Source organism: Phlebotomus argentipes, unplaced genomic scaffold, assembly GCF_947086385.1.
Source record: "Phlebotomus argentipes unplaced genomic scaffold, Phlebotomus argentipes genome assembly scaffold_4, whole genome shotgun sequence".
NCBI lineage: Eukaryota > Metazoa > Arthropoda > Insecta > Diptera > Psychodidae > Phlebotomus > Phlebotomus argentipes.
The window spans coordinates 11,997,348-12,019,764 of NW_026776174.1; the positions used below are offsets into that span (position 1 = coordinate 11,997,348).

The following is a 22,417-nucleotide window of genomic DNA, read 5'->3' on the forward strand; positions in this document are numbered from 1 at the left end:
TTAACGCACATCTCGCGTTTTATTCTCCCTTCTCTGCTAACTCTCAAATTACACATAACAAATTGCAGGTTCTCGCTAGAAGGTCAACATAGAAAAAAAAATATGAAGACAGATTGTAAAAACAGTTTTTAAAATTAAACATGACGCACGTTAACAAAGTTTACCCGCGAAAGACAGAAATAAACATAAAAGTTTCGCCAATGATTATATCGCAATTTCCACACTCATTTCCTGGGCTCTTGACGCCTCAAAAGGAGAGTATCTTAAGCAATATCTTGTTGAATATGTGTCTTGTTGATTATTACTTTGTTATTAGTTATAGGCTCTTGCAGATACACCACATCTAGCCAAGCTACGCTGTTGCCTGAATGTTCACCCCAATATTGATGAAGTCCGCCAGATTAGATAGAACACTCGGATCAATGCTCATCATTAGATTCTGATATCTCTCAGTGCCTATTTGATTCTTAAGCGTGAATAGCTGCAAGAGAAAATAAAACATTAGCGCCGACGCTTTAGTGAAGAGAGCAGAAAGACTCACTTGAGATTGGAGATAATCCCTGAGGACGATTTTGTGAACAGGATCCTCGATGGCCAGCAGACGACATCTCTCGTAGTGGTGCGTCTTGTATTCAAACTCCACATAGTTGGCCAGAGGCCAAATGTCGCTGTTGTTATCGAACTCCATTGACTCAGTGAAAACCAGGGAACTGCAAGACAAAATCAAGACGTTATTCTCCACCTCAGCACTTCCAGAGATGATTAAAAGCGTAACTTACTCAGTCAGAACGCCTGTGTCATCGTCATCTTTCATGATGTCATTGAGTGTTTCACAGATCTTCAGGATAATGTAACCGAAGCGCTCGAAGATGGTGTCATTGTGGGCTGTCAGGAGACTCGTGAGGGCCAAGCTGAGGAGTTTCTTCTTGTCAGTCTGCGCCACGAGTGGCAATTTAGCAATCCAAATGTCCAGAATGTCCCCCAAAGCGTTTCGCTGCTGAAGACTCTGCAGAATCTCACTGAAGACCACTTGATTGATGAGCAGAACACGAGCCATTATCGACAGATACATTGTCATCACCAGAGAGTACTCCTTATTCTCAATGACATTTCTGTGAAAATTGTGGAATTGAGATTTCTCAAGATCCAATGCATTTGGCCCTAAATTTCCACTCACTTGAAGATGTCCGGCAGCACAGGCTTCAGCAGTTCAATGGCAAATTCTGGCTTTGCACAGAGAAATGCCTCGAAGAGCTTCATAATCATGCAAATACCCTCGGGACGCATATCACTCAAGAGATAGGCACATGTTGATACAACATTCTTCCCATGACGTTGCAAATATACCTGAGGACTCAGCAGAATGTAGGATTGTATAATATAAAGCACCGTCCTCATATTTTCCGATGATTTCTCTGTAAGGAAATACACAGAGAATTAGTCAAAATTCAGATGAAAATCACCATTTTCTTTACCTATTATGGGAAGCACATTATCACACAACTGTAGCAATTCAGGTGTCATCGAGCTGCTGTTCTCTATCACGCTGAGCCACAACTCCAATCCTTCTTCCAGGAGGTACACATGCGATGGCTCCTCCACATTCGTGCTGATTGAGATAACAGGATAGAGAAAGGGTGCCAATTTCGTCGGGATATCACATAGAGCTTTAACAATTTGCAGCTGAAAGCAGACGAGGAGTTAGTTAAATTAATTTGCAAGAGTCTTATTAAACTTACCAGAGTCGAAATTATGGCACAGCGCAGCATATTGTGGTTTACACTCTCCTCCCAAAGAAGTGGCAAGTACTCAATCAAATTATCCATCTGAGAGTGGATATTATTGCTCATTTTGTCCACAATGAAAGACATTATATTCAGCACGTTCATCTGCAAGAACAGAGACAAATTAGTCTTGTTTTTGAGGGTAATTGTTATCCTAAAAACTCACCTTCGTTTCACACTCGCGAGCCTCTTTGAGCAGCGAGAAGAGGAGGAAGAATGACGGCTCGAGGAATTGTATGAAAGCCTCAGGATTGAACTCAAAGTCATCCATTGTCGTCATGAGAGTTTTTGAGGCGGTCAAGCGTATTGAAATGTCCTCTTCTGGCTTCAGCAACTCCAGACACGCCGCATAAACCTGCGGTCGCAGCGATGGCGAGAACTTCACGCCTGTCAATTGACCAATCAGCCAGATGACACGCTTCCTGATGATGCGGAAGTTGTTGTTCTTGATCTTCAGCTCATCCAGCAGCTGTGACGTGAACCACTGATCGAAGTCCACCTCGTCAAACAGATTGAAGGCACCAAGACCGGCTGCATTGTAGATGGCGTCCTTCAGCAGGATGTCCTTTAACCCAGAATCCTCAGACAGAGTCGTCATCTGCGCCTTCTGAATATACCGCACCACTTCTGGGATCACGTGCTCGCGGAAGTTGTTGAATAGCGTGAGAAAGAACGTCTCTGTGCAGGGCTTCAGCTCGTACTTCCACGAATCTCCGCCCTCGTCTGAGGCATAGGCTTCGGGATCCTCATCCCAGGCGTCTAATTCCCTCTGCGTGAGAATGAAGTAGTGCGTGATGATCTTCTCGCAGATGTAATTGATCCGTTCCGGCGTGAAGAAGTCCATTTTCGCCTTGGTGGCCTGCGAAAAGTCCACCGTCTTGGACTTGATCTCTGTCGCACTGTACGTGTATGTGGACAGGATTCTCTTCATAAGATTGATGCAGTGAATGGCAAAATTTGTGAATTGGACCACATTTCCCTCGAAGATCATGTTCGTGCCCTCGTTGAACACGTAATTGAAGGAGAACTCGAGGATCGTCGACACAAAGTCAATCGCCGAGGCGGGATGTTGCTCAACAAACTCATTGAGGATCTTCATCTGCTTCAGGATGAACTTCTCCGTCATCTCGAGCAAGTTGCGCAGCTGCGGCTGCATCTTGAGTCGCATGCGACACTCCAGCGACTCCTTAAGGCGCTGAAACAGCGCCTTGATGAACATCATGCAGTGCTCAGACTTGTGTGGCTTGCTGAAGCCATAAATGGTCAGTTTGCGCAGTATTTTGAGCGTGAGTAGCGCCTTCTCGATATACGACACGCTAACGTCGGGCGAGACGCTCTGCTCGTGGATACTTTGGAAGTACAGCGAAATGAAACCGTCCCACAAGTTCAGGATGAACGAGTAAACACTCTCCGTGAGCTGCTCAAACAGACACCGATCGCTCGGGAGGCGTTTCGACGACAGCGCTTTCACGACGTGCTGCAGAACGAGGAGTGATCGGTGCTGCTGCAGTTGATTGTCACTGCGCACAGCTTCCAGGAGCGTTGGGATCAATTCTGGCCAGTCCCGCGGGCAATCAAGCCTAGAGAAGAAAGAGTGTTCAAGTACAATTTCCAGCGCTATCTTTAACTTCTTCCTACCTGGCAATCTTCGAGATGATTACAGCAATCTGCACGGCCACTTGAGGCACCGGCTCATTGAATGAGCTGATAAGAGCCGTCTTGATGGAGACTTTCTCCTCAGCCTTGATTTCGCTGCAAGCAAAACGCGAGAGATTAGCAAATCCCACGATAATTCCCAACACGCAGCGAACTTACTTCGGGGCATTCTTGCGCCAGTACTTGTTCACGCCGTTCTTGAAGCACACCACAGCCATCCAGCGCACATTGGCGTCCACCGTGTGATCCGTGCAGATGCGCAGGAGGATCGTGTAGAAGCCCGGCTCCACTTCCCACTCGCACAGCTTCTGTTCAGCCGGCTTCAGCAGTTCTGAGTTCTGACTGCAGGCACACTGAAGTGCCTGGAAGACCATAAATTGCGGCGACGACTGATCCATTCTGCGCCCAATGCACAAGCTCCACAGTCAGACAATCCCCTCGAGAGCACCGCACTCAACTCAGCACACCGGGTCAATAGGAGTAATTGAATTTTCCTCCATTGACAGGAATCGCAATCGCCCAAAGTTGAGGTTAAGCAGGGTCACTTTGAGAAATCTCGGCTGGATATCACTCACGCACTGCTGTCCTCATCAATTACCACAATCACCGTGTCACATTGTACGGGGGAGAGATGCGAAAAGGCTAATTTTGCGACTATCCACGCCTAGAAACTATTTATTTTTCCCCACACACGCACTCCGTCAGCCGACTGACATGCAGCAGAAGTTCTATCAAAAACTGCCCGAAAGGGGTTGCCTGCGCGGAGTTTGCTATCGGGGTGAATTGGCCGGCGGCGGCAGGCGCGGCAGGTTTCAATAAGTATTGTAGTTCAAGAAATTTCATTCCAACGGATGGTTTTAGGGAGACTTTTGCCGAATACGTTGATAATGTTGTTTGGCACTAATAATTCCAGAGTTGGCGCCGCTGAATTTCACTTCGGTTCAGATCTCTAATCTATCTCCAGTGGTGAATAAAATGTCTGTGGACATTCCGCAGATTTCATACTTAAATTGTCGTCACTCTCTTTATTCAGGGTATTTCGCGGGGAATTTGTGATAATTTTACCCAACACTCGCAAAATCGCCGAATGTTGCAGGAATTCTCTCGTATTTGATGCAAGAAGAGCGTATTATGCGAGCAATTCGCCCTTCATTTTTGGGCTCCAACTGGCAAATGGTCGAAAAGCCACAGAAATTGCCGACAATATTTGTGGTGAATTTGGTGGTGAGAAGATTCGCTGTGAAATTTTGTGGTTAGCCTCCTTCCTTCTTCGGGCTTGAACTTGACACACAAATTTTCCATGGAAAAGAGATGCTTTTCCCCTGATATTCGCGTGAAATCAAATGTAGTGCGCCTTACCAAGTGATTGCCAAACAGCGTAAGATTGCACAGTCAGTCTCCATGTGTTGCCCAAAGAATCGCTTCCAGCTCTTGTAAACAAACAAGTATTGCCCACTGTTTTCCATGTTTTTTATTTTGCTCCCCACGGAAGCCCGCAGTTGCGCTGGCTAAACCCTCGCAGATCGGGCACTTTCATCCTGTCCGGATTGATTTGTGCGGCTCGAGGCGTAATGAAGTATAATGTTTGATTTTGGTTGCAGGAAAAACAAGTGAGAAATGTCAGTGAAAGTTTTCTTCGAGATTGGACACGATTCGTCCCTGAAGGCGAAGCCAACTCCCGAGGGCTTCACGCACGACTGGGAGTTATTCGTGAGGGGATGCGACAGTCACGATATCAGCCACTTCATCGACAAGGTGGTGTTCAATCTGCACGAGTCATTTCCGAAGCCAAAAAGAGGTAAACAAGCGTCGTCTTCCGGGAAGCTCTTTCCGGGCTAATTTGGTGGTTTTTGTCTTGTCTTGCAGTCGTCAAGGAGCCGCCGTACTCAGTAAAGGAGTCCGGATATGCCGGATTCGTGCTGGCCATTGACATTTATGTCAAGAATCGCGAGGATCCCAAGAAGATCAGCTTCTCATATGATCTCGATTTGAATATGATACAGCGCAAGCAGACGGAGAAGTTCATCTTCACAACGCCGTCGGAGGAGTTCCGGCGGAAGCTGCTCAAGGGCGGCGGTGTTCTGATGTCTAACGCCACGAGTAACCTGGACGACAAGAGCAGGGACACAGATGAGCGTACCAAGGGGAAGATGAGTGCAATTGGCGTGAATGATGCCGCGAAGAAACACAAGATGCGACCAGAGGACCCTTTCACGAATCTCTTTGGCACGCCTATCACCAAATCCTCCACTAAAGTGTCGCCAGACCCAAAGAGCAAGGCCTCGCCGAACCGCCTGGGGAAGCCTCAGCAGCCGCCGGCGGGTGGCAAGTCGAGTGGCGAGAAGAACGCTGCGGGATCGAAGGACAGAGCGGAGAAGGAATCAAAATCGAAGCACAGCAAGCACACGAGTCCGCATAGGGAGCGGAGCGGCGAGAGCAAGGAAGCCCGGAAAGCGGAGGAGAAGCACGAGCGGCGGGAGGAGAAGAAGAAGGACAAGAACTATTCGAAGGATCGCGATAAGAGCAAAGAAAAGAGTGTGAAGAGGCCCGCGAGTCCCAAGCGCAGCCCCAAGCGACCCAGTCCCAGTCGGAGTGGCTCCACGGGCAAAGTAGAAGAGAAGAGTCAGCCGGCGGCGGCGCTGGGTGACCGAGGCGGCAGCAGTGGCAAGAAGATGAAGAAAGAGAAGAAGGAGAAGAGCCACGAAAAGGCGGAGCGCAAAGATCACAAGAAAGACAACGCGGAGAAGGCGCCGGCGGGGAAGGGTGCCACCAGTGAGAAAAGCGACGCGGCGAAGGCCGGCAAGGAGGCGAGTCAGGGACCAAAGGAGGCGCTCAGCATGCGGGAGAAGCTCAAAGAGATGATCAAGACGCCGCCAGAGATCACAGTGAGTGCTGAGGTGCCGAAGCCGCAGGAGAGGCGGCACGAGAAGGAGGGCGAGCGGAAGCACAAGCACAAGAAGAAGGACAAGGGCGGCAGCAGCAAGGAGAAGAAGAAGGACAAAAGCGCCTCGGCGTCTCGAGCACGAGAAGACACCAATTCCACACCCACGAAGTCCGTCGCCAAAGCCGCCCAGGAGAGCGTAAAGAGTCACCAGGCGGACGGCGGCAAGAAGGCCTCGACGCCGCTGGACAAGCTGTACAATGAGCTTGGCGACAGGGCGTCCAGTGACTCGGACATGGAGAGCCCGGCATCGGAGAAGACTGACATGACCAGCGCGATGGGGTGCGAGAACTCGAACAGCAGCGCGCAGGACGTGAACGTTCCCAAGGCGGAAGAGGTGAAGAGCTCGAAGAAAAGTCGCGCCGAGAAGAAGTCCAGCGGGGAGAAGAAGAAGAAGCGCAACAGGGAGGACGTGAATGACAATGCCACGACGACGGGGAAGGACAGTCCGGCGATCAGCAAGATGGATCCGCCAGCCAAGATCCCGAGGCGTGTCGGAGAGGATCTGTACAAGAACGGCGATGCCGCGCCGAATACGGACGAGGGATCTTCCTACCGGAGTGGCAGCGCCGCGGGCAGTGTTTCCGGCGCCGCGGCAAATCCGCCGCTGTCCATGGACTACATGTCAGAACTAAAGGATTTGCAGCACAAGATCATGACGCTGCAGGACAACAACGAGCTGCAGCAAGTAGTGGAGATGATCGCGGCCACGGGCCAGTACGAAATCACCAGTAAGACCTTTGACTTCGACCTGTGTGCGCTGGACAAGAGCACGGTGCAGCGATTGCAGGAATTCTTCGCCACGTCGTGACGCGCAATCAACTCATTTGGCGACCATTAAACCCAGGAGTAATCCCCATTCGCCCACTTTCCCAGGACCTCGTCTCACCCGGTGAGATTAATTCTTTTTTCGCTGTCCTGCTTGTTTTTGTGTACATTTTCCCGCCCAGATTTCTCGGCCAATTTTATGTTTCAATTTTTATACCTTTCACTCTATTTATCAATCATTTTGCCACCACTTTCTTTTAACTTTAAGGGAGAAATTGAAGTCTATATTCAATACCAGAAGTAGTGAATAAGAGTAGAGAGTTATATAGTAGCATTTGACGGTAGAAAATTCATCATATAATTCAGGGTACAATTCTGCGTAGAAGAAGTCTTCAAATATAAAATGCCTTTTGTGAATTGCAATTTAATATATATTTGCGATGAAATAGAAGTTTGTGATCAAATAATGCAAAGAAACTCAAAAGCAACAGTTTTCTCAGAGGGGCAAACCAATGGAGAGCCTTAAATGGACGTAGGTTTCACGAAAAAAACATTTTATACGTTAACTGAATGTTCTGCTAAATAGCAACAAATGAACTCTGTGTGCCCTTTCCTTATGTTGCAAATAGTCCAAATAACACTATAAAAACTGTACAGCATTTCCCTGTGACCAATTTGCGCTTTCTCGCAAGATTCCTTCTGTGCAGCTATTCAAGTTAGAGGATCCAAAAGGCATGTGTAATATAGGAAAAAATCGAGGTTTTGTCCACATCGCAGCTGAACGCAACTTAGGAGAGCGATTTTTTCTCTATTTATAGCGATTAATCACACCTGAGTTCTAAATTACAGATTGTCTTATGAGAATCCATCAGAATCTCATATGACAGTCTCATGCTGTTATAAGACAGAAATGCCAATAAACTTCCAGTCACGTTTTGAAGAGAAAGTCTTTTTAATGAGACATTTTCAATGGGTGGCACTTCCGAGTAAATGATAAAAAATCGCTCTACTGAAGTGCAAGAGTCTGAAAAAAAGTGTTATAAGTTTTTCAAATGCGTTTTCCATTTAACTTGAAGCCTGTGTAGAATTGTAGATAAACTTTCAGAATTACTCCCATTTAAGACATGCAATTAGCAAAATCCGTGGACTTGTGAAATAAGGTTATATCTTATATTTTTGTAAGATAAAACAATCTTCGAATGAATTAATTGTAGTTTTATGTTCACACAATGGCGATTTTGATTATTTCATGTAAGAATTGAAGCGTGTTTGCGCGAATTGTGCATTTTAGATAATGATTTTTATATAATTTCATTAGTTGTACGTTTTGAGACTGCATCACACCGTTAATGCTAAATTTATTGTATATTTACAAAATTATTCTAACTATAAGCCTCTCTCCATCCCTAAAAAAAATTGTATCCCACTAATTTAAATTAAAGAAAAAAAACTTCAAATTTGTGAACACTGTTTCGCAAGGAAAAGAACATAGTAACCAATAGTTTTAAGTGGAGGTGAAGAAGAAAAGCACCCGAGTCAAGAGTATATTACTAGAAGAAAAAAAATCTGTAGATGACAAGAAATCAACTATATTTTATCGAGATAAGCGATGACGATAGAGAGGAATAATTTATTTGTATGACTAAGAGGAAGAAAAATATTCATACACGATCAAATATTTAAGTACGTAGTACAAAAGTTGTGTGTACTAATTATTCTAGTTCATTGCAATTAAATTTCAGCGTTTTTTCTATGTCGTAAGGATAAATATTTAAATGTTATTTATGACCTCCTATTTTTGGTACAATAGATACACTTTTTGAGTATCTAGCTTGACATAAAATGCATGGCCCGTTGATTTCCATCCCAAAATTCAACTTTGACTTCTCAAAATTCAAATCATTGCTGTTTTAGTTCTTTATGCTGTTCGTACATACATTATATAAATATATAAATAACTATTGTAAAATAATAAATACCTGATATTTGCAAAAGAATGTGTTTTTTCGTATCGTTTGAGTTCTAATTAGTTTTTGCATTTCCTATATTCACCTCTGACAAGTCGCGCAACTTTTGGTGAGATTTTGCTGGGGGCTAGTCAGTCGGGTTCTGCATTCCGAGTTTGTGGGTTGAAGCAGCGCATCAGAAGAGAGCAATATTCTCAGATTTCACTGATTACCGGCTTGATATCACGCGAGACGAAGAGAAAAGTGCATTATCATCAGAATAGTTCAGTGTGCGATGGCAGATCCGCGAGTGAAGGCGCTGAAGATTAAGACTGGCATTGTGAAGCGTCTCGCCAAGGAGAAGATTTCGTACGAGAAGGAGTCTGAAAGGGAGAGGGAACGCCTGCTTAAGTTCAAGAACGACGGGAAGGACGAGTACGTGGTGCGCAAGCAAGAGGAAGTACTTCAGGAGTGCCTCATGATCGTTCCGGACACCCAGCGAAGGTGAGGTTATGTTGCGCCGTGAATCACTCGCAGTTTAGTGACGAGAATAATGGAGCACTGCAAAAAGTGGGAATTTCTTTTGTTCTAGGGTGAGAATTGCGGTGATTTTGAGTAGCAGTAATGATTTTTAGTGGGGAAATTCTTGTGAAATTGCTCTACAATGATTATTTCATTTGTTAATGGGGATTTGAAGGAATTTCCTGAACATGTGCTGATGATTTCTTGTCTCTTTTCTAGGCTCGGCAAGGCTTTTGAGGATCTGAGTGAGTTTCTGAAGGCCGAGGAGGATCTGAAAGAGACTGAGGAGTACAGAAATGCACAAGCTGTGATGGAGGAGGCGAAAGTGCAACTTAAGGATTAATGAACCAATTAGATTAACACCAAATTCCACAATAACTGAAAACAAAAGCACACAGCATACTTTAACAATGGATAAGAACAGAACATCAAAATTGTCGCCCTTTTCTGCGCTCAAATACTCCAGTCCTGTGGTTGCATTGAACCGAATTGATGTGTCTCTTCCGCCGTCAGAGGCAGAGGTAGAAGGAGCACCAGGACCAAGAACGCGTTCTCAAACAGCTGCAAATAGGCAGACAAGGAGACCCGATGAGACAAACCGACAAAAGCCTTTCATTGAGTACAAGACTCGGAGGCACAACCCGAGGAGCAGGAGGGAAGACGCTAATTCCGATCCCCGTCAACAGAAGGACTCACAATTGTCGGTAAAGGACACTTTTCGCTTTGAATTGAAGAACAGCCCGAAAACGAGGTCAGAAAACCGCACTGCACGCAATGATTCATGGATGAACAGCAATTCAGGGCGTCGAGATAGCATTTTTCCACGAAATTCGCCAAGAAGATATGATTTGGATCTCTTTGACGCCAACAAACCGCCTCCGCCGCTCTTCAAGAGTCCGCGAAGGACTAACAACTCGTCGAACATTTCGCAGCCATTCCCTCTGATGTCAATTGATTTCTCTAAGCCACCTCCAACTTCTGGATTCAGGATGGAGCTTCCCAATTCCACTATGGAGGCTCAGTCGAAGTCTGCGGAGAATTCCTGGGAGAAGCTCGAAGAAATAAGGAAAAAAGACCAGGAAATGATCAGAGATTTCCTAAAGCAGCGCGGATACATTGAAGGCTGTGAAACTTCTGCAAACAAGCGCAAGTCCGTAGATGAAGAGATGGACGTTGACGAGCCAAAGATGACTCTCGAGTTGGCACAGGCGATCCTGGGTCAGTGCATCTCGAAAGTGGGCAAGATCTCGAAACTGACGCACGTCATGCGGAACAATGTGGACATTATAGAAAACTATGAGTGGCAACTGAAGAATCAACAGTTGAACATTCTCAGGGCGGAGATCATTGAGACACTGCAGCCTCTGCTGAATCCGTCAGCGATTGGGGTGCTCCAGGGGCGACTGAAGAAGCGCAAGGCGAAAATGCTGTGGTTGCATAAGCGCAGTGCCGTGTTTAGGAGCAGGAAGCAGATGGAGAAAGAGCGCAGAGCGCGAACGAAGGCTTTCGTTGACTACTGGAACGAGAAGTGGCAAGAGCTGGATAACGAGAATCGAGACAAGGAGGTGGAGAAGAAGCTTGCCACGCAATTGCTGCAGGACGTGACAAAGAGGATCAGTGAAACGAGGGAGATCATTTCGATCTTCGGGCAACTGAAGGTTCTCTCGCTGGCTCGCCTGGTTGCTGATGGACAGAATGGCGACGAAGGATTCAACAAGAAGATGGGTAAGAAGTGTGCATTCTGTGCCACTCTGTTCTTCTATCATTAACTCTCTCTTTGTAGACGAATTGCAGGCCGTGTGGGAAGATCTGCTGCTTGAGTATCAAGAGGAGAAGATAACGTTGGATACGATGATCGACCGGCGCACGTCTAACGCTCCGCTGCCGCCGAAACCTGCGTCCCTGGAGTCGCAGTGGCTGCAAACGATCTTCGGAACGGAGAGCATTTATGATGATGGCAATCAGTATCTTCTAGCTCAGCGCGATTTGCCGTGCTTCCTACAGATCCGCGGTATCTGGGACAGGTTTCTCGTGCCATTGAACGCCCCAAGAGATGTGGGATCGTCGATCCCAATCTTCTGGTCGCTGCCCAGCAGTCGCCCAACAACAGCCTGGCGACAATTCCAACGCCGCGACTAAAATTTCTAACGCGACACAGAATCAGTGAAATTCAACGCTTTTTGAGACTTAAAACTGGAGTATTTTCTACTTTACATTTCTTTCTCTTTTATCAGTAATACAAGTAACACATTGAATTGTTTACGATCAAATAAAATTTATGGATTTTCTAATTTGAACTTATTTTCTACATAGGAATTTCCATTCGCGCTTTCTCCCATTTTTCTGCGAAAATCGCGCGCCTGAAATCAGTACTAAAATAAATTCTAGCAGCAGTGCTAAAATTAAATGGCGGCGTGACAGCTTCCGGTTTCTGTCTCTTTGGAAATAAAATCCAGCAAACATGGGTCGTATGCACGCTCCTGGGTAAATTTCTCTAAAAATTCCTCAATAATCGCTTGAATGTGATGCAAAACTATCTCTAAAGTGTGCATTCTGTCTTGTGAATGTGAAAAATGTAGTTCTTTTTGGCTATAAGAGCGTGAATTGAGTGCTTCTGTTGTGCTGCCACATGGAAGTCTAATCGGAATGTTTTCCTCTACTTTGCAGCAAGGGAATTTCCCAATCAGCGCTCCCCTATCGTCGTTCCGTGCCGTCGTGGCTCAAGCTGACCGCCGACGATGTCAAGGACCAGATTAAGCGGCTGGGGAAGAAGGGAATGACGCCTTCACAAATTGGTGAGTTTTGAGGTTATGTCGGGCCGGAAGAATATCTACAATGTCTCTTCTATTTCGCAGGAATCATTCTTCGAGACTCCCACGGAGTGGCGCAAGTGCGATTTGTGAATGGCAATAAGATCCTGCGTATTATGAAGTCCGTGGGACTAAAGCCCGACATCCCAGAGGATCTTTACTACCTGATCAAGAAGGCTGTCGCCATCCGCAAGCACTTGGAGAGGAATCGTAAGGACAAGGACAGCAAATTCCGCCTGATTCTCGTGGAGTCGCGCATCCACCGTCTGGCACGCTTCTACAAGACAAAGGGCGTCCTTCCGCCCAACTGGAAGTACGAATCCAGCACAGCCTCCGCCCTTGTGGCTTAATTGTCTTGAGAGTTTTTTTTCCGGAAATACACGCTAATCGGAAGTGCGGTGTGACTTTATTTCTTCAAATCCTGCTGCGCTTTGTGCCACTTGGCCATCAACATCGACATCTGCTTCATCTCCGTCCGCGAAGTCTTGACTTTCTTCTTCTTCACCTTCGGCTGCTCGGCACTCGTCGTCTGTGCCACTTCTGTGCTCGCCTCGGCCGGAACTGCTTCAGTGGGATTCGGCATGCTGTCCATGGAGGCCAAGTCCGAGTAGAAAGAGTCCAGTTCGGTGTGGAATTTATCCGTGATGCGAGGCGGAGGCGGAGCAGCGTCGAACTGGAAGAAAGGACGCTGTGAGTGGCTTGAGAGGTTGATCTAGAAGATTGACAGTCTCACCGGCGGAGCTGGAGATGCTTCTGGGCTGGAATTCCACGTTGGCGGTTCGGGTGTTCGAAGCTCATTCGAGTTCTCTTCTTGCTTCGGCTTCTTGGCCTCCGGCTCGCCTTCCTCCACTCCTCCTGGATGAGGCGGTGTGGTGCAGATCTCCATCTCGTCGTCATGGCACGTGACATCGGGCTCCGGAAAGTCCCACTGGATCTTTCCCGTCACCATACTTTGGTAGTAGTACCGGGAATTTTTCCTAGAGGTGTTTCAATTGGAAAAGAGAGAGAAAAAGAGAAGAAATACAGCGGCGTTTCTCTGACCAATTGTCCATAAGGTTGTATTTATGGTGTGTCAGATCATGTCTCTATTGCCCAGGAAGTCCACAACTTCCCGGTCATCATCGCTTCCCGACCACTGACCAGACTAAGAGATTGAAAGCGTAGAAACTCCATTCAATTTCTTTCATCGCTGTGAGGGAAAAAGACATCCTTTTACTGGACAGTTACAAAAGATTTCATACATACCATTCGAGTGTTTGGATATACTAAAGAGGCATTAAATATTCTGCAAGAAATCTAACTAGACATATTCATTACACCACTCGCGCGCCTCGGACGCTCATCTGGTCCCGCGGAGCCTAGCATTGTTCCTGAAGGGGATTATTTAGCATAATTTCATCACAGTTTAACGAGCGAACAAGTCGTGAACAAACAGATATGAATGGATGTTGAGGAACGGCTGAGCCAAGCGCCCAGGCTTCTGTACTATCCGAAAAGTATCCTACCTATCCCACTTGCACTTCCACCCATTCGGCGCCACCTCGTTCTCCAGCTGCAGCAAGCTCTTCGCCGTGCTCTTGAGCCACTTCATCACGTAGCACCGAGTCAGCTGCTGCGCCTCGAAAGCCGTCAAAAGAGTCTGCAGAGCGAGAGAGAACACTTTGTGAAATTGGTTATTCCAAAAGCTGAAACTAAGCTGAACTCACTTCCAGTTGAATCTGCATCACTTGAACACCCGTCACGATTGGCCTTCCTTCAGACAGGAACTTCACTTTGGCGCTGATTAGCGAACTCATGGTTTTCAGATCCTCTGAATTCTCCTCATCTTCAGCTGTGCTCGTCGAGGCGTCCTTAAACTCCTTTCTTTCCACAATCTCCTCAACATCCTCATCCGCGTTGACTACTTGCTGCTCCTCCTCCTCCTTCTCCACTTCCACATCCTTGTCTACCTTCGCAGGCGGTTGACTCTTCGGCAGAATCCTGGGAACTTCTATTCTCCTTTTCCGCATCGTCAACTTCACGTCCATTTCCTCTTCGCATGTAGAAATACTTATGGCCTCTGGCCGGGGCGCGCTTTCTGGGGACTTCCGCACGGCAGAGTACGTCTTCTCCAGCTCTGAGAGCGTCACTGACGTCTCATTGCTGAAAAGCGTGCTGGTTGTTGCGTGATTTGGTGATCTTTCCGCCGCTTGAGCGTCTGTATTCGCAATGTGCGTGTGCATTTTGTACGGAAGGAGTTCCTCGCTCGGTATCTGGTCAGGTGTTGGTGTCCTCTCAGCGGTGTCCTGCAAAACACCGCATAATATTAGAAGGCATAAAATTTATAGGGAATCTCTTGAGCCATTAGAATAGTATCAGATTGAAAACTTCACCATCATTTCTCATTTTGGCACTCGAAATCTTCAAGTTGCCAGAATGAATCAGGCGCAGAAAGGTCATCATTTAACTCTAGGATTTAAAAGATCATTCCCAGAACTTACTTCCACCTTGCCATTGTCCTTCTCATCCTCTTCCGAATCACTCGATCTGCTGTAAGATGAGATCAGCTCAATCTTCTCCTCATTGGAATCGTCTTTCATCAAATGTTCCGGATACTTCTTCACTGGCCTCTTCTTCACAACTTTCTCCTTTGGTTTCTCCTTCTTCTGCTCCGCCAGATGCTTCCGGAACTCCTCAGGCATGTCCCAGGAAACGACTCTCGTCACTTCATCCACATAGTATGTCGCTTTGCCGTCTTCCGCCTCGTAAACCTTCCACCTGTGTTCGCTACTCATTGTGCTACTCATCACCCACTCCAGATATGCTCTGTACTCCTCTGGCATCTCCCAAGTCACCTCCTTCGTGCTGATGTGCCAGAAGTACGGGTGTCCCGTGTCACGATCAAAACACTGCGTCCACTCCGTTTGTGTGATATTGTCTGCCACCGACGCTCCATTGTTCCCATGTTTCCTTTGTACTTGCTCCTCAGCGCTCTCCTCGTCGTCGCTGTCGGAGTTGTAGGCACCCAGAAGGTGCGTTAGGCGATTTTCACTCCCATTCGGAAGCATTTTCACAGCACAACACAAGAAAATAGGGCAAAATATCGAGAATTGCGATCACAAGAGCTGTCACATTGTCCAAAGTTGCCTGTCACTTTAATTTTCTAGCACTTTCCATTGGAAAGACGATTGGAAGTCGTTTGCATCACGTTTGCAGTGGAGTTTGTTTTCATTGTTCAGAACAGAATTTCCTCGATAAAACCAATCATTCCGCTGTGAAGTGTTGTTGAAATACACAGTAATCTCATCGGTAATCCATGGCGGACAAGGAGAAACCAAAAGTAGACTTGGGACTGCTGGAGGAAGATGATGAATTTGAAGAGTTCCCCGCTGAAGGTAACTTTCTCTATTTTCACTAAGAACTACCTCAATTCTAATTGATTCCTTCTGCAAATCCCCCCAGAATGGGCCGGATCGAAGGCGGATGAGGAGGAAATCAGTGTTTGGGAGGACAATTGGGATGATGACAACGTTGAGGATGATTTCAGCCAGCAACTTCGGGCGCAGTTGAACAACACGAGCAAGGAGAGACAGTAATAATAAGTGCTGATTTATGTCCACGCACCAGAAGTCTAATAAAACCACTGAAAAATGCTGAAAATTTGTGTAAATGCGATAGTTTTGCAAATCATTCTCAAAAGTGAGGTTATGTTAGAGCTTTCCAGTCGTTTTTCCAAGCGAGAATTCAAAACATGTCGGTGCGTGTTTTGATGGCACTGATTTTTGAGCATTTTCTCCCAAATTACTAGTGAAAATGAAGAGAAGGTTTGGAAAAGAGCGTGTTACGATCAAGTACAATGATCCTAATCCACTCTTCAAGAAGTGGCTGACGGAGTGGCTCAAGTATTCGGAGGAAAACAATCTGGGCAACAGAAGATCTCTGGCCAGAGCTCTTAGCTCTCTGGAGAAGTATCCACTGCCACTATCTTCAGCCCGGGAATGTATAATCCTCGAGGGATTCGGTCCGAAGATCTGTGAGATGCTGGAGAAGAAGCTAGACAAACGCAGCACTCTTCAGATTTCTGAAGAGAAAGAAATTACCAAAAAACCCAAGAAAGTCAAGCCTGCTAAAGCATCCCCGAAGAAAAGAGACAGGAAAAAGACAACTCCTCAAGCGGCTGAGGTGGGTTCTGAGGAAAAGGACTCATCTAACGTTGTGATAATGTCTCCCAACATGTTTGAAGTCATCTTGCTGGTGGACACTCAGGAAACCAAAGGGTAAAGTTGTCTTGGAAGCGTTCAAATTTTCCCCAGTTGATCTTATCGATCTCTTTGTAACCCCAGGAAGACCAAGAAAACTGTGGATGCAACGATCAATGAGCTGAACGCGTCCAAAGTGTCGTATGAGGTGCGTCACTTGAATATTGGCGACTTTGCATGGATCGCGCGGGATTCGGCGGGAAATGAACTGGTTCTGCCCTACATTGTGGAGCGCAAGAGGCTGGACGACTTTGGGATGAGCATAAGAGATGGGAGATTTCACGAGCAGAAGTTTCGCCTGATGCAGAGCGGAATCCCGAACGCGATTTACATGGTTGAGATGTACGAATCCCGGCACTTGGGACTCCCTTTCCGGACGATCATGCAAGCTGCCACGAACACGAATGTCCATAACAAGTTCACCGTGAAGATCACCGATAATCACCACGGAAGCATTCTGTACTTGAGTGTTCTGACGAGGATTCTGGAGAGAAGTTTCAGGGATAAAGTCCTCGTCGGCTGTTTGAAGAGTGAATTGAAGGAGTTTCAGCTCACGGACGAATTCGTCTCTCTGATGCACTTTAAGGAATTCAATGCTCTGTCCTCAAAGACGAGAGACATGAAAGTGCGAGACTTCTTCGCTCAGCAGCTAATGCAATTATCGTCGCTCTCTGTGGACAAAGCGCTAGCCATTGTGAGAGACTTTGGCACGCCGAGACTCCTTCTAAATGCGTATAGAGCATGTGAGGACGAGAGGGAGGCCAGAAGTTTGCTGGCAAACATCAAATACGGACGACTGGGCAGACAAATTGGTCTCAAGTTGAGTGAAATCATTTATGAATTCTATCACAACACTAGTGCTAATTGACGGCAGGCTTCACTGGTTGGGCCACACTTGCTGCTCGATCCAGTCAATGTAGTTGGAGACTCGTGTGTACACTCCGGGCTGGTTCACTGCGCCACAGCCTTTGCCGAACGATGTCACGCCAATTACGTTGTACATGCAGAAGACGTCGTTGTTGTAGATCTGAAGCGGTCCTCCGGAGTCGCCCTGCAAGAAAGGTATGTGTTTATCGTCGTGGTTGTATAAATATTGTATATAGAATATTATTTAACGAAACAGATAATTTTTCCTATGATAAATGAACCATTAAAACTGCAGAAATTCAATCATATTTCTTGTATTAGAAAAAGCTTAAAAAATTTCAATCTGTGCAGAGTTACTTCATTTTGCGCTTGTATTTAAGTTTCATGATCATCTTACTTCGCATGTGTCTTTCTCTTCACTGTGCGATCCTGCGCAGAGCTGCGACTCGTCCACAATTCCCTTGCTGAGCTTCCTGTTGATGTCGTACTGGAAGGAAGTGTTGCATTCCCGATGAGTGAAAAGCTCCAGAGTCACTTTCAAGAGATTGCTGCTCGTGTCTCCTGAGGAAGAAATGACCAACAATGGTTAAGGCGTCTCAAGACGCATGAGATGTTTTCTTACCCGCCCATTCGACTCTTCCCCATCCGGTCGCGATGGCCTTTTCCGTGTTTGTTTTGTATTCGGTGTAGAGACAAGCGGGTCGAACGTACGGGCTGAGCTTCACGGCGCGCTCAAGCTCAAGCAGAGCAAGATCGTTGTACTGTGTTCGTCTCACGTACGTTGGGAATGGAATTGGTCGTTTGATTCTCACATTCTCTGGCCGCGCGTCGTCTTCTTCGGATTCGTAATTCAGATCACCCACTCGAATCCATTTGGCTGGTCCACTGAAAGATTTGGAGGAATCTCATGAGATTCTCGAGTGGAAAATATCCTCGAAGTCACTCACTAATCCTGAGAGCTGAGACAATGCCCGGCTGTGAGGACAAATTTCTCGCTGATGAGCGTTCCGCCGCATTTCCACAAAATCGGATTGTCTTCGAATCCAATGAGCGCCATGTGCGGAAACTCGCGCGCTCCCGCCAGCGTTCCGCCCACGATCAAGGGAATCACACTGAAGCCGCACTTGTTGACCCTTCGCACGATGTCAGGAGAGCCGGGAAGAGACACTTCAATCGTGACATTCTCAAACGCGTACTCGCCGTATTCTCTGCACTCTGCAAAGTCACACTCCATCAATTTAGCGACTCTAATCTCGCGCCATCGGACTCACTTCTCAAGGCGACTCTTTCGTTTCTGTTGGGGATTGAAACTCTGTCTGGGATTGCTACCGGTTCGACAGGAAGCTGAGCAGGCTGATCCGCTGGACAGCAGACAATCTGGGTGAGACTCTCAAATCCGCATCCCGAAGGCGTTTTGCCATTCTTCAGATCCTCAATTGCTGACGGACAGTCGAAGACGCGTTTCGCCACTCCGCGTTCATTCGTCGTTTTGTGAGTACAAGATTCTCCTGGAAGAGGACAGAAATTCACGTCATTGGCAAATAATTCACCATTCTCTTTTTTAATTAATTGTACTAATTGTGATTTAATGTGATTTTCTCACAATCCAATTAAAATGCATTGGAATGAAATCTTAGTTAATGTTGAGCAATTATTTGATAGGGGAAAACTGGGCACAAGTGAGTCTATTCAATATGAAATGAAGTTTGAGTTTTGAGCTCTTTCTGAGCCATTGGCAAAAACATATGTTTTGAAAAAATTCTCTATTTTGACCTCTATTTATGGCCTAATAAATTGCGCAATGTCCAAAAATTCCCCGAATTTCCCTGCGTCAATATTGAAGAACTGTGGAATTTCTTTCGTCGTGACAATTGTAAAAAATATTAATAGAAAAACTGTGCTGACATTTAAGTGAAGCTTATGTTTCCAGAGCGGTTTTTCCTGAGTGGGAAACTGGGAATCCACTTGTGAATCACGCGAGTAATATTCACATAGCATTAATCCATGTGCTTATTATGCATATTCACTTGACGGATTGTATATATTCATTAGCATTTTACTGTCTCTACTTCTTGAGATTACTTTTTCATCTTGTGATATAATTTTTGGATTATTTTCACTGTGAATTCCAATAATCTTGTTTGCTTTTTTTGTGCAGTCGACAAAAACTTTTTGCTTGTCTCAATGACCTTGTGAATTTAATGAACTTGTTCGGAGACACGAAATTGAGCAAGAAGCAAAAAGTGCTCTTCACCTGTTGTCTTCTAATTTGCAAATATGCCCTATTTGAAATCAATGTTTACTTACCAACGGAACAATCACTTTGAGCACTGACACAGTAATTGTTGAACACACTAATGAGCAATAGAATATTCAATCCACAGGAAATCAATTTGAATTTATGCATTTTCTGTGGCACAAGTCTCACGGCTGTAAAATGTAAATTCGCCAACACGTGGGAAAGCGTCGGAAAGCAATTATTGTGCACTGTCAAAATGATCAATTGATGCGTTGCGATGCGATGTAACGAAGTGTCGGAAGATGACTGAGTGTTGAATGTCTCAAGTTTCCAGTTTATATAATAAGTGTGTGGAAGAAATATTTTCCGAAGCTCCGTTATCTTTATGTACTGGTTGTTTATATATGCAAATCACGACCTATGGCTTTGTTTGGTAGTCGCTTATTTATTGCATTGGCACTTTTTGAAAAATTCAATTTTATGTCTTACGTTTGCCGGGAAAAATGCACTAAATTATCTGGATTGTTGAAGTCAAATGAGGACTCATGGCCAAACGATATTCTCAATCCAATCGATGTAATTGGCGACCCTCGTGTAAACTGTGGGTGTACCGATGAAGCCGCAGCCCTTGCCGAAAGACGTGAGTCCAACGATTGTGTACATGCAGTAGACGTCCAAATTGTATACCTGAAGCGGTCCTCCAGAGTCGCCCTGGGAAGCATTGTTAGAGGCATAAGTGAAATTTCAATTATCTCAAGGCACTTCAGCTCACATTGCACGTATCCTTTTCCTCCGTGTGCGATCCGGCACACAATTGAGAGGCCTCTTCGATTCCCTTATTCAGCTCGATGGACGGCGGACTCGAGTATAACGAGAAGCATTCCGACTGGCTGAAGAACTCCAGAATTACTTTCTGCAGAGCACTGCTCTTCTCGCCCGAGAATTCCTTGTAGCCCCAGCCAGAGGCGATGGCCTTCTTCTCCTTGATGTTCCTCCGGTCGCTCAGGCAAATTGGGCGCACATATCGATTGAATGTGGCAGATTTCTGCAGTCTGAACAGGGCGATGTCGTGATAGTTGTACCTCACTGTGTACTTGGGATGCTTGATGCGGTCCTTAATCGCTATGTCCACCGGCTGCGCCTTGTCAGTATTGATAGCTGAAAATAACAATATCTTGAAGTATTTCAGCGTGAAATTTTCATGCTTCAATCTATTGAAACTCAATTTAACTTTCAACTTTTATGTTAATTTGTTAAACAATTTGATGATTTATTATTTTGGGATTAATTTAAAAATGCTTCGGCTGCAGCAGATTGTGTTGTATTTTATTTCAATGGGTTAATAAAATATTGCACATTTTTGCTGTGCACAAATCAAGATTTATTTCAACATTCTATCATAAATTTAATTTCATTTTATTCTCGCTTTTCTTTCACAGTCAGTGGTAGTAAATTCCATCGAACGATAAGAAAGTTTGTGCATAATGTGAAAACTCCTTTGGCGTTAAAATTGCACACTGAATCTCAGTGGAAGGGAAATTGACTCTCAAGAGGGTAAGAATATTCGTCACTCACCGTAATTCAGCTCTCCGAGGCGAACGTAAGTCGCATAACCACTATTTTGGGGAAGGAGAAATGTGATTAGTGATTAAGCCACACTCGAGATTGAGATGAGACTCACAATTCTCGAGAGAAGACACAATGAGCTGCTGTGAGGACGAAGTTTTCACTTATCAGACTTCCACCGCAGTTCCAATTCAGGGAATTGATATTGTCTCCATATCCGACGAGGGCCATGTGAGGGAATTCACGTTCGGTCGCGTTCTCACCGCCAACAATCAACGGGATGACTTTGAAGCCACACGTGTCTGTTTTGACGATCTCTGGTTCTCGTCCAGGAAGACTCACTTCTGATTCGACGTTTTCGAACACAAATCGCGCGTATTCTCTGCATTCTGCCCAAAAAAAGCGTGTGCATTTTATTATGGGAACAATAACTTGGTGTCATTTGCATTCCTCTCACTTGCTTCACTCTTGCGCAAATTAGCAGAACCAACATCAGTTGGTGTGTTTTGCACAGGCTGCGTTGGCGGCTTCTGAGTGGTCGCGGCTTGGCTCGCGGGTTTGGGACAGCAGACGATCTGCACGAAGCCTTGCCAGCCACACTGCGTCAGAGGAACTCCCTGCGTGATGTCTGCGATGGCCTCTTGGCAGTCGAAAACCAGTTTGCAGACTCCAGGCGATTTCGTCTTCTCATACCTGCAGTCGTCACCTGTTTTAATACATAAATATTTGACCTCTTGTCCTCCACTTGCACGTGATTTTCCACATACCAACGTCACCGTTCACTAGCACTGAAGGATTCTGCGTGCATGCTATAATGAATACGGCAAATATAGCGGCGTATGATTTCATCTCTTGAACTTGAGCAACTAACGTTGTTATCTCGCGCGCGGACTATTGACGACTGACTTAGAAGAGACGATTCATGAGTTTTTGTTCAGATATTCCACTAATCTTCTTTACACCAGAATCTCAAGATGCGATGTCAAGAGAGGAGACTGAGCGAACTCAGTAACTAAGTTAGGAGATGGCTAATTATGCTAATCAAATTGGATTGTTTGATGATCTTGGATTTGTTTAATA

At 45.8% G+C, this 22,417-nt stretch overlaps 8 protein-coding genes across 9 annotated transcripts; 5 read left to right on the forward strand and 3 right to left on the reverse strand.

Annotated features, from left to right (window-relative positions):
- Nucleotides 1-7: 7 nt before the first annotated feature.
- LOC132257353 (importin-11) lies at nt 8-4,158 on the reverse strand. The gene is made up of 9 exons (XM_059754215.1): nt 3,600-4,158; nt 3,423-3,536; nt 1,951-3,364; nt 1,740-1,889; nt 1,476-1,683; nt 1,178-1,415; nt 780-1,112; nt 542-710; nt 8-481 (listed from the first exon to the last, which is right to left on the reverse strand). The coding sequence occupies exons 1-9, from the start codon at nt 3,836-3,838 to the stop codon at nt 353-355; spliced, it is 2,994 nt and encodes a 997-aa protein (XP_059610198.1). The 5' UTR covers nt 3,839-4,158; the 3' UTR covers nt 8-352.
- Nucleotides 4,159-4,655: 497 nt separating this feature from the next.
- LOC132257392 (protein AF-9) lies at nt 4,656-8,659 on the forward strand. Of its 2 annotated transcripts, none has more exons than XM_059754269.1 (3): nt 4,656-4,885; nt 5,042-5,238; nt 5,307-8,659. In XM_059754269.1, exons 2-3 carry the CDS (start codon nt 5,058-5,060, stop codon nt 7,190-7,192), a joined length of 2,067 nt encoding a protein of 688 aa, XP_059610252.1. In that variant the 5' UTR covers nt 4,656-4,885; nt 5,042-5,057; the 3' UTR covers nt 7,193-8,659. The 2 variants fall into 2 exon arrangements, with proteins under 2 accessions (XP_059610252.1, XP_059610253.1); XM_059754270.1 differs by having other exon boundaries at nt 4,656-4,818.
- Nucleotides 8,660-9,229: 570 nt separating this feature from the next.
- Nucleotides 9,230-9,960, forward strand: LOC132257400 (tubulin-specific chaperone A). The gene is made up of 2 exons (XM_059754279.1): nt 9,230-9,599; nt 9,837-9,960. The coding sequence occupies exons 1-2, from the start codon at nt 9,391-9,393 to the stop codon at nt 9,958-9,960; spliced, it is 333 nt and encodes a 110-aa protein (XP_059610262.1). The 5' UTR covers nt 9,230-9,390.
- Nucleotides 9,961-10,027: 67 nt separating this feature from the next.
- On the forward strand, nt 10,028-11,908 carry LOC132257394 (uncharacterized). Its single transcript, XM_059754272.1, has 2 exons — nt 10,028-11,342; nt 11,401-11,908. The coding sequence occupies exons 1-2, from the start codon at nt 10,028-10,030 to the stop codon at nt 11,754-11,756; spliced, it is 1,671 nt and encodes a 556-aa protein (XP_059610255.1). The 3' UTR covers nt 11,757-11,908.
- An 81-nt stretch (nt 11,909-11,989) lies between these two features.
- On the forward strand, nt 11,990-12,823 carry LOC132257399 (small ribosomal subunit protein uS15). The gene is made up of 3 exons (XM_059754278.1): nt 11,990-12,101; nt 12,285-12,412; nt 12,473-12,823. The coding sequence occupies exons 1-3, from the start codon at nt 12,079-12,081 to the stop codon at nt 12,775-12,777; spliced, it is 456 nt and encodes a 151-aa protein (XP_059610261.1). The 5' UTR covers nt 11,990-12,078; the 3' UTR covers nt 12,778-12,823.
- On the reverse strand, nt 12,815-15,716 carry LOC132257393 (formin-binding protein 4-like). Its single transcript, XM_059754271.1, has 5 exons — nt 14,908-15,716; nt 14,134-14,712; nt 13,933-14,066; nt 13,161-13,404; nt 12,815-13,100 (listed from the first exon to the last, which is right to left on the reverse strand). Exons 1-5 carry the CDS (start codon nt 15,472-15,474, stop codon nt 12,834-12,836), a joined length of 1,791 nt encoding a protein of 596 aa, XP_059610254.1. The 5' UTR covers nt 15,475-15,716; the 3' UTR covers nt 12,815-12,833.
- Nucleotides 15,717-16,135: 419 nt separating this feature from the next.
- LOC132257718 (crossover junction endonuclease MUS81) lies at nt 16,136-17,533 on the forward strand. Its single transcript, XM_059754738.1, has 2 exons — nt 16,136-16,683; nt 16,750-17,533. The coding sequence occupies exons 1-2, from the start codon at nt 16,220-16,222 to the stop codon at nt 17,531-17,533; spliced, it is 1,248 nt and encodes a 415-aa protein (XP_059610721.1). The 5' UTR covers nt 16,136-16,219.
- Nucleotides 17,486-22,202, reverse strand: LOC132258500 (uncharacterized). Its single transcript, XM_059755831.1, has 12 exons — nt 22,105-22,202; nt 21,795-22,043; nt 21,453-21,726; nt 21,347-21,387; nt 20,544-20,929; nt 20,321-20,482; nt 19,840-20,092; nt 18,804-19,040; nt 18,480-18,747; nt 18,155-18,417; nt 17,930-18,093; nt 17,486-17,716 (listed from the first exon to the last, which is right to left on the reverse strand). The coding sequence occupies exons 1-12, from the start codon at nt 22,184-22,186 to the stop codon at nt 17,543-17,545; spliced, it is 2,553 nt and encodes an 850-aa protein (XP_059611814.1). The 5' UTR covers nt 22,187-22,202; the 3' UTR covers nt 17,486-17,542.
- Between the last annotated feature and the right edge of the window lie 215 nt (nt 22,203-22,417).